General features: G+C 41.2%; 1 protein-coding gene across 1 annotated transcript in view; it reads left to right on the forward strand.

Annotated features, from left to right (window-relative positions):
• The first annotated feature begins 143 nt into the window (after nucleotides 1-143).
• Nucleotides 144-13,993, forward strand: part of PPM1L (protein phosphatase, Mg2+/Mn2+ dependent, 1L) — an 88,041-nt gene continuing 74,191 nt past the window's right edge. The window contains exon 1 of the mRNA XM_009995705.1: nucleotides 144-542. Coding sequence (XP_009994007.1) covers nucleotides 144-542 — 399 coding nt within the window. The remainder of the gene's footprint in view (nucleotides 543-13,993) is intronic.

Here is a 13,993-nt window from a genome sequence, read left to right on the forward strand (position 1 = left end):
CCCCCCCGAGGCCTTCGGAGGGAGGAGGCGAACGCTGAGCTCGCTCGGCATGCGCTGAGCGGCCGCCCGGGGCTCGCTGCCCTCCCAAGCCCCAGGCTGAGCCGTGCATGGTGTTTGTGGGGACCGCACGGGCTCGATAATAAATGATAGAGGATACAATGACTTTGCTGTCTCTGCTGGGTCGGATCATGCGTTACTTCTTGCTTAGACCGGAGACCCTGTTCTTGCTGTGCATCAGCCTGGCCCTGTGGAGTTATTTCTTCCACACGGATGAGGTGAAAACCATTGTGAAGTCCAGCAGGGACGCGGTGAAGATGGTGAAGGGCAAGGTGGCCGAGATCATGCAGAATGACAGGCTCGGGGGGCTAGACGTGCTGGACGCAGAGTTCTCCAAGACCTGGGAGTTCAAGAGCCACAACGTGGCTGTCTACTCCATCCAAGGCCGGAGGGATCACATGGAGGACAGGTTCGAAGTAATCACTGACCTGGTGAACAAGACTCACCCCTCCATCTTCGGGATATTTGATGGGCACGGAGGAGAGGCAAGTGCTCAGCTGGAAAACAACAAGCAGAAAGGGGGGAGGGAGGGGGAGGGAGAATGGTTAGAGGGCAAGGGATGGGTGTGTTCTTGCCCACCAGGTTTGTGCAGTTGTCTTGAGATGCTGGGGGGATCCTTGCCTGTTATGGGGGGAAGTCTCTAAACAGGGAGAGGAAATGATACTCCATTCCTTTTTCTTCCACGATCAGCGCGGTGTAAATGTGTTTGTGTCCCCTCTGCCCTTTATAGTAGTAAAGGTTTAATTGAAGTAAAAGCCGTTGGAGGTGGCCCTTACGTGTGTGGAATAATGATGGTGAGCACAAACTCCCTGGAGTCATCTTTTGTTACAGCGAAGTGTGGTGTGATCTCATTTTGGCACAGGGCTGCTCTCCCCCTCCTGTCAGGAGCTGGGCTCATCAGCAGTGGTTTCAGGGGAGTCCTCTTGAAGGCAGGTGTGTGTGCAGCCTTGAAGCTGGGGTGTGTAAAACGTGTCTTCACTGACGTTCCCTCCCTCCTGTGAAGACCGCAGAGCCACCGAGGATGAGCATTGTGTTTGTGAATTGTGTGTAGTTTTAAAGTCATTACCACTGTGCTGTCATGCTTGTCCCCTCCCTAGTGGAAAGCCAGGAAAAGTGTCATTTTAAAACTTTCTGCTGTTTAACCCCTTAACTTTTTTAGGCAGGGTGAGTTCCTTTAGGTTGCACTACGTAAATCATATTACAGCTTGAGGGGATACTTAATTTATTTTGGATGACAAATGTTCAAGCTATAACTTCCTCTTCATTTAGGGTTGTGGTGTTGCCACGTAGCTTTTTGCATAGCACAAAACACAGGTTTCATAACTGTGGAAAAGGGCAAAGAATTTGTCCTTGTGTGACAAATTAGCTCCAGATACCATGATGCAGGGTGTGAGATTACCTTATGGGTTTTGCTGGGGTGATGGAAGAGAAATGTACGAGTTTTTCATGCAAGTGCTGCTGCTGAGGGAAGGGGTAAGGCAGCAGGACAGCTTGGGTGTTCCTCTGCTTTCACAGATCAAGGAGTCAAAGTCCTTCCTAGAAAAGCAGTGGCAGGGACCAGGTACTAATGGAGCACGAGGATGGCAACTGCTACCCCTCTAAACCTGGAAGTGCTGCTTGAAAAATCCAGGCCTTAGGCACCCCATCAAAAAGCTGGTCTTTTGCTGCCTGCATGGTTGTAAGGGGACTCAGCTGTGTGTCGTACTGCTGCCTCACGGTGTCCAGAATTTTGCCCCCTTTAAAACAATACAAACACTTAGGATATTGAAAATTGTTGGCTTCATAAAAAATTCTGGTCGTGAACCTGTTTCCCTTTTTATGTCTGATTTCAGCTGGGGCGCAGTTGTGCCAACTGTTACTGGCATACTCGTGCCAGTTCACTATTCCTTGGCCTTTGAGGAATGCAGGTAGGAATGTATTTGTGTCACAGACTGGTGCACATCTTCTGAGCTCTGCTCAGTGTATTTGGTCCATCTGGCTCCTTTGTTTTCTGAGGCATTGGACGGAAGGTGCTTGTGCTCTGTCTTCTGCTTTCTTCCCCTTTATTTAAACTGACAGTTTTCCTTGTCTGAACTGATAAGCCAAAACAAGTTTGCAGGAATATCTGTGTCATGTTTTAAACAGTATTCCAAGACTGTTACAGCTAGAAGCATGATGTACATGCTTAGACTTTGGCATTATGAAAGGGAGATCTTACTTTTTCCTTTAATTTTGAATCCTGGATATATCTTGCCCTACACTTGGTTGCAAACTCAGTTTATTAAATAACCCAAAATAACACAGAGCATAGCTAAATGACAGGAATGTAGCTTGTATATATTTTTCATTTGTTTGTTTGTTTATGGAACTTGGAATTACAACCATAAGATATATTAATGATAACACTGGATCTGTGGAATGCTTGTTTGTCTTTCGTATCCTGAGTCCTCAGAACTTGCTCTCATTGATTCAGTGACAAAGTTATGAAGCTTTTATAAGAGGCCTGTCATTTTGGAAGGTTTAGCAGATCTGTTTCCAAACCTTACTAAAGTTAATACTTAAAAAATATATGTATCTCTTATTTATCTTTCTAATGAAATCCTCAGATGTTCTTAGTGGCCTTTAGTGCTCAAAAAAATAGGAGTCTAATTATTGGCAATTTAACTAGTTTCTAGCTCTAGATTTTTTGTGACACTGACCAGAAGAGCACAAACTGTGTGCTGTGCCTAGAGCAAAAAATAAGTTATGAAAAATAGGTTTCAATCTAAGCAAGTTTTATAGTTTTGAGAAGAAAAGCAGAGAGGGAAAAGGAATAGCAAAAATTAATGCTTGTGTTCAGTCCGTAGTACATAATACTAAACTTCAGATCTCTATATGAATTGGTTTTCTGGATATCTTTTTTTGTGTTTGTTTTGTTGGGGTTTTTTGGGGGGGTTGGTGGTTTTCTTTTCATTTGTTTGTTTTTCTTTTTTTTGTTTTGTGTGTTTTGTTGTTTTTTTTAAAGATAAATACCTCTCTGTAACACTTCACCTACATACGTAGCAAAGCCCTTGTGAAGATTAAATTTCCTTTATGGGCTCCCAATAAATGTCTTTATGTGTATTTAAAGAACTAAGAACTGCAAATCTCTGGAGTTATGTGTGAAACAAATTGTTCTACATGGGGAAAATTTGTTTTTCCAAAGAGACAATACCACAAATGAGCTGCTAGTTAATTCTTTCCAGCTATATACAAGGGAGTGTGTCTCTGTTAATTACTTCCTGCCATATCATGTTGAAGTGGAAGGATAGAGAAGCTTGATTCAAGTAATATGAATTAGAGTGTAGGGCTAATTTATGATGATTTCTGGGTTTTGCTTAAATCTTGCCAACATTTTGCATAAATTCTACTTTTCTGTTATGTCATTTCCTCTTCCATCTTACAATTATAGCCTGAATAGGTTGGCAGGCATTTACTTACATTTAGTAGCTGGCTCGATGAGAAAGCAATGAGCAAATATAATTATTGAAGTTCTCTGTTACAGCTCAGAATCTTGAGTGCTGCTGCAATTGCTTGTTAAGGGCTGTAATATTTCAGAGCTAGAACTCAATACGTGGTGTGTAGTGCATCCTTCCTTTTATAAAAAAAGTGGGTTCGTTTCTTGAAGATTGAATAAGAATAATAATAATGCAGAACAGGTACTGGGTAAAGAACTGGACTTAGAACAAGGAAAAGTTTCTGCCTGTCTTACTGAATGACTTTGGTCAAAGGAGTCTTCAAGGTGATCTAACTTAGAATCAAAAAATAAGAGAAAAAAGTGTCTTTTCTCAGCTTCTTTACGAGGCTTAAAGATGTCTTGAGTGCTTTGTCTTTTTTCCTCCCCCCCTTCCCCTTTTCCTTTATTCATAAGTTTTGGGGCTGTCTAGACTGCAAGATTGAGAAGTGACAAACTATATGAAAGATAAAATAACAAGGAGCTTGAAAGCTGAGCGAAGGGAAGGATGGATGCTTAATCAGAACGATTTAGCTCTTTTAACTAGCATTTACTAAAGGCTTCTTTTCTCAACTATTTCAGGTTTAAGCACTCGGTTTAATGAGATCTCAATATTAGACAAGAACAAAGTAGCTCAGCTACCATCTGCAGTTTTATGGTTATGGCTATGTGGCATATCATTGTTTTTTTCCTAACCCTGTGAGGTGAAGACTTTAAAAATAATTATAGTCATAGATAGTACCTTAGATGCTGCCTGTGCTTGTTTGCAGTCATAAACTGGTACGGATAACAACAGTGAGAGATTAAAGCTCAGTAACTGTCTCATAAAAATGTCTTGCTCTTTTTATTTCTCTTAGGCTCCTTAAATAGGAACATGGCAAGGCTTGTTCCTTACAGTCTGCAGGTGAGAATTGGGGTGTTTTGCATGATATAATTGGATTTTAGAGTTGCTGATATTGTCTTGCAATATGTGAAATACACCTTTTCCTTTTTATTCATAGTGTAGGGAGACATTGAGGAGCTTAAACGTGAAAGGAGAGAAGCTGCTGTATAAATAGCTAATGTTTGTAATCAGGTGCAGAATCTCTTAATGTTTTGTGTGCCACGGGATCTTGAAATAGTAGCAGCGACTGTTGGCAGAAGGCTCTGGTTACTGATTAACTTAGGAAGACAAAAAAAAAGGGAAAGGTCAGGAGATAATGGTGAGAGTCCTTACTAGCAGTGTTGGAGACTATGGCACCGTGAATGCTGAGCTGAGGCCTGGAGAAGAGGGCACTGCACCAGCTGTGTTTGAATGAGCCTGCTGTGCTTTTAGACTACAGGTACTTGAAAGGATGATTAATTCCTCCCCGATTCTTTGGGATGAACTTGCTGTTGTTTCCAGGCTCGCTGCACTGAACAAGTTGCCTCGAGGTTGGGCTGGAGAGGGAACTCTGAAATGCTGCCTACCATGATGACAGCTCTTGTGCATATTCTCCTCCTTTAATGATTATGAGATGACTTACTCCTCAGTGGAGGCAAATGGGTGAACTACGATAAATTTACCAAATAAGTGAGGAAACGGGCAGAGCAGCTATAAATCATGCTGTCAGAACAGGACGTTGTGTCTGGACACTTGTGTTCACACCAGTTAACATTATTTTTGGTCCCTTCACAAACCGGTGACCTGAACTCACCTGGGTGTAGGCTGTGCCGTGATGGTGAGCATCTTTTCAGGCACTGATAGTTGGAAATTGATTCCATTTAATTGAAGCTCTTAGTTGGCTGTTGCAAGATAATGTTTGCCTTCTACCAAATATGAGCATAAATAAATGAAGAAATGAATATTTTTATTTTTATCATCTTTAGGCTTTTTCCTTTTGTCCTAGTTTCTGATCCTCACAGCAGAAGGTGGTTATGCTGTGTGGCATGAAGAAAAAGCTAACAATTTGGAATATTTTTTTTTTCCTAAATGTATCCAGATCTGCTGTTTCTAATTGAGAACCCATTCCTCTGATACTGAGCTACTTAGTGATGACAATTTATCTTTTAAGTAAAAGCCACTAAGGATTAATGGCTTGAGATATTCTAAGAATAAATCAAACAACAGCTTTGAGTTTTTATGGACATTGCAGCCTAGTTGTAACGTGAAGTCTTTGAGGCTTTACAGTATTTAAAAAGAAACCACTGGGATAGTTTTCCTTTTATAGTAATTTCCTTCAGTTTCTAATCTAGAATCCTCTGCAAAGTGCCTGATGGTTGAATAAATATTTACATAGGTGAGGTCATGTTGATATTCAAGTCTCAAATCTGCTTATAAATTCCACATGAATGGCCTAAAATATAAGCTAAAATGATATATAGGAACATTTCTTTCATTTTGTTTAGTTTATCCAAGTTTTGATTCTGGGATATCATGTTGCAGGGGGATGATTTTTACCCTACAAAACCACATTTATTTGATTTTTAGATCTATACTCTATACTCATTTAAGTCACAAAACTGTGACTTAAAATTGATTAAAATGGTGTAAAAATATGTAATTGGAAGTAGGAACTCTTATCGCTGCCATTCACAGCTGTATCATTGAGTGTAGAATTGAGTCTTTTTCAATTTTTATAAAAATCAAAAAGCCAATTAATTTTATATGTAATCTGCCAGTTTAGCTGGAATCGGCGCCTCCACGTTCTAGCACACGGGCAGCCAACTGATTGCCCCTGGCTTAATTAAATGAATTTTGATTCTTTGATGCTTTCAGATTATAAAATTCATTTAAGTTTCTCCATGAACTTGAGTAACTCAGACGGTTCCATGGGAGGTGTCTGTGTGCATGGTCAATGCAGAGTGGCTTTTCCATCGCTGCAGGTGGGGAGGAGATTTCACAGCTACTGAATAGGAGTGTTCAGCCTGTGGTTGTGAGATGCTTTTTAACTTGGTACCCTGTGAGAGGGGTCCTGGGGCCACATCCTTAGATACATAAACAATCTCTGAAGATGGATCAAGGCTCAGAAGTGAGCAACATCCTAAATTGCTTAAAAATGTGATGATTTGTGCTATTGGTACTGGTTACCACACAGCATAGGCAGTGGTGAAGTCTTGTTAGCCTAGTCCTGCTTAACCTGGTGTCTGGCCTGATGGATGATAAATTTTAGTCCAGTTTTGCAGTGACAGGAGTTTGCTCAATTCCATTCTACAGGTCAGGAACTTGAACATATTTGTGTTTTAATAGTGTGAGAGAAAATTTGGATTCTTCTGTCCTGTGGGGTTAGTTAACACAGGTGATTGCTGTAGCTCTGTCTAGAGTGTCATGCTTTCAGTAGCTCTTTTGGACCAGAGTAATATTTCTCCTTCCTGCCTGTTGTAAGACATCCAAATATTTATGGTGGAAATCGTTCCTTAAAACTGAGTTTTGGCTTCTGACACTTCTTAAACATTCTCCTGGCATATGGATGCTTTCTTTTGCTGCTGTCTAGTTTTTGCCAGTGGCTGCAACTCTTTCCTGCAGTCTTGGCCCTGTAAGAAGTCCCTGTACTAGTTGCTGGGTTTCCATGCACTAGATCTAGTACCTCTACATTTTCCCTTGCTCTCAGGACTCTTCAACCCTTTCCTTCTCCATCTGACCCATTTGACTTGCTTCCTCAGCCCACATATTGCCTCCACAGAAGTGAAACTACGGGCAGTACAGCACCTTGTCCCCATCCCCAGGATCCCTACTGAGCATACTGATCTCTTTGGAAATGGCCATATGCAAGATCCTTCAAGTTTTGTGACCCAGAAAGGCAATCCCAAGGTGTCTGGTGATTATGTTTCTGGGGTCCTGAGGTTCAGGGCTTGCTCTTTCACTTCAATTACAGCACAGGAACTGATAGGTCTAGAAAAAGGAACAAAATGCTTATATATATTTCTTCGGCAGTGCCCTTTGGTATGAATATATGCCCTTGAAATAAGAGTTTCCAAAACTAATTTAAGGGTGGCAGCTGCTATAAATATGCACAGAAAGTCATATGCCACTAACTCTGCCTCTTCACTGCAGTACTTGTTAAAACCTCAAAACTTAAGCAAACTCACTCGCCCTCTTAGTCTCTACTGCCCTTCTCCCTACTCTGTGTCCCTGCAAAGCAAGCCTCCTCAGCACCCTGCCTGTGTCCCTTGGTGTCCAGGCAGTTTTGTCCCTATCCTTTTGTACCTGAGCATCCCATGAACCTTCAACCATGATGAGCTGTGCTCAGTTTGCCCATGCCAGCCCTTGGATCTTTCCACCAGGGAGGTCCTTACATATGCCAGGACCTGAGCAGCCCCCTGAAGAGCTGTGCAGCAGCTTGGGTCACCAGCAGCGGCCTTAGCTGGGGGGCTCAGCCTGCAGCTCAGCAGGCTGCCAAAGCCAAGCAGGAGTAGGAGCTGCTGCTGCTCGTCTCGTGTGGCACATCCGTGCTGATTAAAACGTTCTGCGTGTTCCTAGCAGTGTGCTTTTGTGTCCCAGTTTGAAAACCTCTGTGACACCTTTGGGAATGTATGCCCTGTGCCACTGCCTTCCAGAACAGGGAACAGGTACGACTGATGCTCTTTTCTTTAAAATAGCTTTTATAACTGTCAGTTCCCTTCAGTTGCTGACTTTCTAGTCAGGTTCGTGTTATCATCAACATCCACCATCACTGACTCTGTCACTAAATACCAGTCCAACTGGACAGACTTCTTTTGCTCATGGACAGCCCAGGAGATCTTCCATGTTAAAGAAGATTGTGAAGATTAAATTAGTCTTTGTCTTTGTTAGCCCTGTAGAGTTTTAGTTCACCCTGGAGGTAGTAAGACAAGAAGATGACAGATAAGGCAAGTCCAAGGGAAGTTTCCATCCTGACAAAGATGTACATACATGCAGCTCATGATCTCCAGGCCATTATAAGTTGAATGCAGAATCAGTAGTTGCAACAAGTCGGAGAATTTTTCTTTTGGGCTGTTTGCTTTACTTCTGTTGGTAGGCTAGTGTTAAACACTTCAGCTGTTGTTTTTTATTAAAGCACTTTAAAACTTACTGCCAAATGTAGAGATTTCATTTCAAAGCAGCATAGCTTGAAAAAAAGTAAATTTCACTGCAGTTTACAAGAAAGGTTTGCAGGTGCCAGAATGCTAATAAATCAAGTCAGGTTGTGTAAATTGTAATGTAAAGAACTGCCCATTGATGCCATGAAAGCTGATATTTAAATGGCAAAGCTGTTCCTGACCTGGTATTAGTGAACTATTCTGTTCACATTCAAGCGGAAAAAAAGAAAAAAGAAAAAAGAAGAGAAAGTACTTCTTAAAACTAGGCTTTTAGCTCTAGAGTAATTTGCTGGCCATAAAATAATCGGAATGGGAAAATCCACCTTTCTTTCCACTCTTGTAGCAAATTTATTCCAGGGAAGTGGCTGTCAGGTGGTTACATATGGCAGTGAGCTGGGACAGGGGCTTGGGCCCCTGGGGAGACCAAGATTTGAGTTGTTCAGTGATGGAGCATAGTGGCTCAGGGGGGAGAAAGAAGCATCTTTCTTCCTGTTGGGTGCTGCAGCACAGCTCCAAGAGCTGCATGGCAGCATGGGACACCAATCCTGCCTCTGCTGGTACAAATCGATGATGATGATGCTGAAACATTGCTGGCTCTCATCATCTCCAACCTTGCCTGATTCCCAGTTGTGTGAGCAGCTGACATCTTCAGCCAGACAATCAAAGGGCATGTTTTAACTGCTCAAGCACAATGCAATTAGCCACAGCACCTCATGCCAGCAAACCTCAAAGCTCCCCTGGAGAAGCAAACATCTCTTTGCTTTTACTTTCAGTGTGAAAATGTTATCCTTTGCAAATGTTATCATTGTCATCCATGTTGAAAAAGCTTATATTTTTCAAAATCCCCTTCAGGGGTAAACATTTGATTTTATTAAGGTCTGTTATAATAGCTGAAACTGTCATACAGTACTGCTTTCAATCCATACGCTCTTTAATGTAATAAATCTCTTTACTTTTTCATCCTCTACCAGATAGAAAACTGCTGGAGGGCATGAAACATTTCTTCTGATAAGTGAGAGTGCGTGGCACATGATATAGTTCTCTGGTGTGCCATGGCTCACTTGCACTTCTTCAAACTTGCATTTTAAGTGGAACATGATTTATTTGCAGGTTGTCTACACATGGACTGCACCGCAGTTTCAGTATTTTCCCTGAAACGTATGTTTACTCCAAGCACACACTTAAGCTGATGGATTGAAATATCTGATTGTGATCAGCATTAAATAAAGTGTCTATCTAAGGCTGTGTGCTTCAGGAATGGAAACTGAGTGGGAGTAGGAGAAGACATGCTGGCCCCTTAGTTTTCTTAATGTTTATAGCCCTGAGCTTTCATCTACGTTGTTGCATTTGAATGTAATTTTTTTCTTTCCTCATTTTTTTAGTTGCTTTTTTGTTTTATTACCCAGATCTTTTGAAAGGTGTATAGGGCACTATGTAGGATGGTGAAGTTGCTTTCAATGTTTTGTTCATTTGAAATGTAGGCAGAGTGGTTACAGTGGGTTTATTTCTGCTGAGAAGCAGGTAAGTTGGCCAGTGGTTTGGAATGATCCCCCTCAACAAAGCTAGTATGTAAATATCTAAATATTAAATATCTATATAAATATTAGATATTTACTACTGGCTGTCCTAAGTTTGGCCCCTTTATTTTTACTGAAGCAAAGGGAATTCACGCAAGGGGAAGGTAGGAAAATAACTACAGAGTAGACAAAACCAAGCAGCAGTGCTGGGCAGGAGACAACCTTGTTTTCACAAAGTGATGTTAACTGGGAGATGCCAAACTGACCAAAGGTTTATTAGGATTACAGTACTTGTAGATGGTTGTGTTGTAACTCATATTCTCCTGTAATTGAGATTAAACAAGATTGGATTGTGAAAGGTTTATAATGATCAACTGATACTGGGGTCATGATGCTCAGCACACCTCATCACAGCCACTACTGTGAGGACTAAGCTCATTTGCCTGTGGGCAGGGTGCTGCTGGGATCCCCACTGGAGAGAGCTGAACGCAAGTGGTGGTGTGCTGCATGCTTGGAGATGCAGTTAACTCTGAACCATGACCAGGAAAGTACATTTTTAGTAACTGCTTGAAAAAAAAGCTTTTGCTACCTTTTCTGGCTGTGCAATTGCAAGCATCGAGTGTTCTTAATGGAGTAACAAGGCACAGGGACTCCAATGCAGGAGGGGAGTGAGGAAGACGAGAAGTGGAGCTTGGGACTTGAAGACAAGAGTGTAAGGAGAGAAAAAGGGGAGTAGTGGGTCTTTTTGCATTGTAGCTTAACCTTAATTTTAGATTGCTGTGAGAATGTGGATGTATTTAATAACAGACTGTCCTAGCATGATCACCAGGCAGCCACGGGAAAACTATTCTCCATTTCAATGTACCATAGTTTATAGACTGCCTGAGATGAGAAATTGGAGGTGTATGTGTATGAGTTATTTCTATGGTTTAGGAGGAATATTGTTTTCTTTCTCTCTGCATGCTAGAGAGAAGCAGGGAGCATGGGTGTGCATTTTGGCAGCATTTTTCTGTGGCTCTTGGAAGAGCACTAACAGTTTTGTAGCTCTGGGTGCTCTGAAAATGAAACTTTGCCCTCTGTTTCTACTGATGGTCACTGCTTTGCTGGCACGTATCAACAGTCCTTATTGCTCAGAACAAAATGTAGGACCAGCTGCCTGTTTCATAGCGCCAATTGGCATCCACATGTCCATCCATCAGCCCCTCTTCTTGCTGGTGTTTCATGCATAAATAGTAATGGGAAATGCTACATTAATTTACAAAGAGATTGGTAGGGCAGAGTTTTTAATTTTGCAAAAAGTTTTACGCTTTCATATAAAATACATCACATAAGTTTGACTTTCTTTTAAAAGGGACTTTCCTTACAACTACTATTATAGTAGGAGTTTTGGAAGGCAAAGCAGAGTGATTGAATTCTCTGTGGATGAATGTTGCATAAAAGATTTGTAATCTCTGGCAATTAGAAAATTGTTGCTGAGGTTAATGGTGGTATTATTTTTAACTTCGAGGGCAGGAGCAATCTCCTGCCTCCGGGATGGAATTATTTTAATCAGTGCTTTAAATAAGCACTTTCTGTGATGGTTTAAATAGACAAACATTTAAATCATCAACCTGAATTCTTTTTTTGCTTTAGTATTTATTTTAGCAATTATATATCCTGCTAGACCAGTTCACACAGCTTTTATTTTGTATTGTTTCTGAGAAGGAGAATGGTATTAACTATCAGTTATGTATTTGGTGAGATTTTTTGGCCTTGTTTTTGTGTGGATGTTGTAACTGTAACTAGAAGAAGACAAAACAAACAAAAAACCACGAACAAAAAACAAAGAAGACACCAAGCAATGTATCTACATTAGTGAGAATTTATTGAATTATTTGAAACTGGAACTAATCATATGTAATATTGATCATATGAATTGGCTTGAGAAATACTTCTAGGACTTTTAAGGTCTGTTTTGTGTTGGTAAGTCTTTCAACAAACAACTCCTGCTGAGACCTGGTTGTCCACGATGAGGTCAAGTACCATCTCCTCACACTCCAGTTAGAACTTGAATTAGAGCAGGACAAACAATAATTTGTGCTAATTCTACCTAATCAAGTTACCCTCTTCAAAAGTAATTGTAAGATAGCCAATAATTTCAAAAACTTCACAGTTTTCCCCCATAGGAGAATCCACAATCCTGTAAGGTGTCCTTTGCTAAAGTGCTGATGTCCTCATGTCCATCTGCTCAAAGCCTGTGTCCTACAGGCTCTGGTAGGAATTGGTACCTTGATATTACCAATTCAATAACTATTTAACTTTCAGAGGCAATTATGTGCCATTCCTAATCTGTTATTTTAATTAATTATCTTATTGAGGTGATAGATTATATTCGCAGGCTTTGAGATACAAATTTGTTTTTAAATAATGTGTTGTTTTTTTAAAAAAGCAACTTTCATCTAACTTGTCTGCCTCCTTTTTGAGAAGCACAGTGCTGCTCTGGCTGGTAGTGGTGTGTGCAGCAGCTCAGGAGGGTAGCTGCACAGTGGTTCGTGCTGCAGGTCTGCATGTGGTGACCAGAAAAATATTTGGAGTGCAACACAGTATCTCTTGGGATGTGTTGGGTTTTGAACTCCACACTTCAATTTCCATGAGGTGGGCTTTGTGTATTTTAGAGTGCTCACGTAAGCTTTCAAGGCTGGCAGTTGAGATAGCTGCTCCTAATAAACTATAAACAACATATGATGCCATGGCAGAAGAGCCAAGAGAAAGTATCTCCAGCTGCATATTGGAATGAGTTGTTTCCAGTGTAGGTTTTAAAAGCTTTTTTGGCATGTGGGTTGTATGTCTCTTCTTAAGGAAACACCTGACTGTGCAGGAAGATGAAAATCACGTTGATGAATACTGTGAAAGACCATAACCTCAAGCCTACTATAGTGAAGAGGGGTTTTGTTACTGAGTTTCCCAGCATGCACAATTGATAGGAAACCTAAATACAATTTCAGTGACAAATGCTGAGATTTTTAATATATATATATGTATTGAAAACTTGGCATTTTGTCTGTCACAGTGCCTTTAAGTTGACCTTGCTGTGCTTCTGATCCAAAGGATTTCAGAAGTGTGCCATGAAAACATATTCTAAGTCTGTGAACAGGTGCTTTCAGATCATCTTACAGGCTTAAATTTCTGGTTGTGTCCCAATACAAGTCAGTAACACAACTGAAAATAAAACTTTATACTCTCTATCTCCTCCTCCAGGTGCAACTGCTCCTTCTTTCTCTGCGTCAGACACTGATGTCATTAGCTGTGTGCCTGCCCTTACTTAATGTGACACCGTCACCTCCTTGCTGAGTTTTGCAGTCTTCACTTCTGTTTTTTAATGTGGTTCTCAAGAAGGTCATGACACCTGAGACCCAGCAGCATCAATTCACATCAATAGCGTGGATCTTAGTGGTTGACTTTCATTCATGCCAACATAATATCACTGCTGTGTCCCTGTTGCTTTGTGAAACCCTGATTTGAACCTGGGATGGGTGCTGTGTTGCTGTTTGTCACACTTTGAATGAAATAGAATGTTTGGTTTAGAAAATGATCTAAATTAGAAGGCATGAGTGTGAGAAGATGATCAGTAATTAGGCAGGAGATGACAAGGGTGAGGAGCACTGCTGGTTTCTCGTTAATTCAGCTCCAGTCCCAGTGGCTGATTTGATAGCTGAAACTCTGCAAAGGTCAAGAACTCGTCACACAGGTGTCCTGTGAGTCTGGCACTTCATCAGTCATTTCTGGAGCTGGAGGGGGCCTGCCTAGAAGTTTCAGGACACCCAATCATATAACCATTTGACTGAATTAACTCCTGGAGCTTACAGCCCTTCTCTATAGAACTGTGTAAGGGGAGTAGCTGAACATAATCTATGTGCTCTCTGGAAGGGGGGCTTGGTGTTTCCTTTCTTTGCCAACAGGAGTCTCCGTGTAG

Source organism: Chaetura pelagica, unplaced genomic scaffold (genome assembly GCF_000747805.2).
Source record: "Chaetura pelagica isolate M959 unplaced genomic scaffold, ChaPel_1.0 scaffold394, whole genome shotgun sequence".
Taxonomy (NCBI): domain Eukaryota; kingdom Metazoa; phylum Chordata; class Aves; order Apodiformes; family Apodidae; genus Chaetura; species Chaetura pelagica.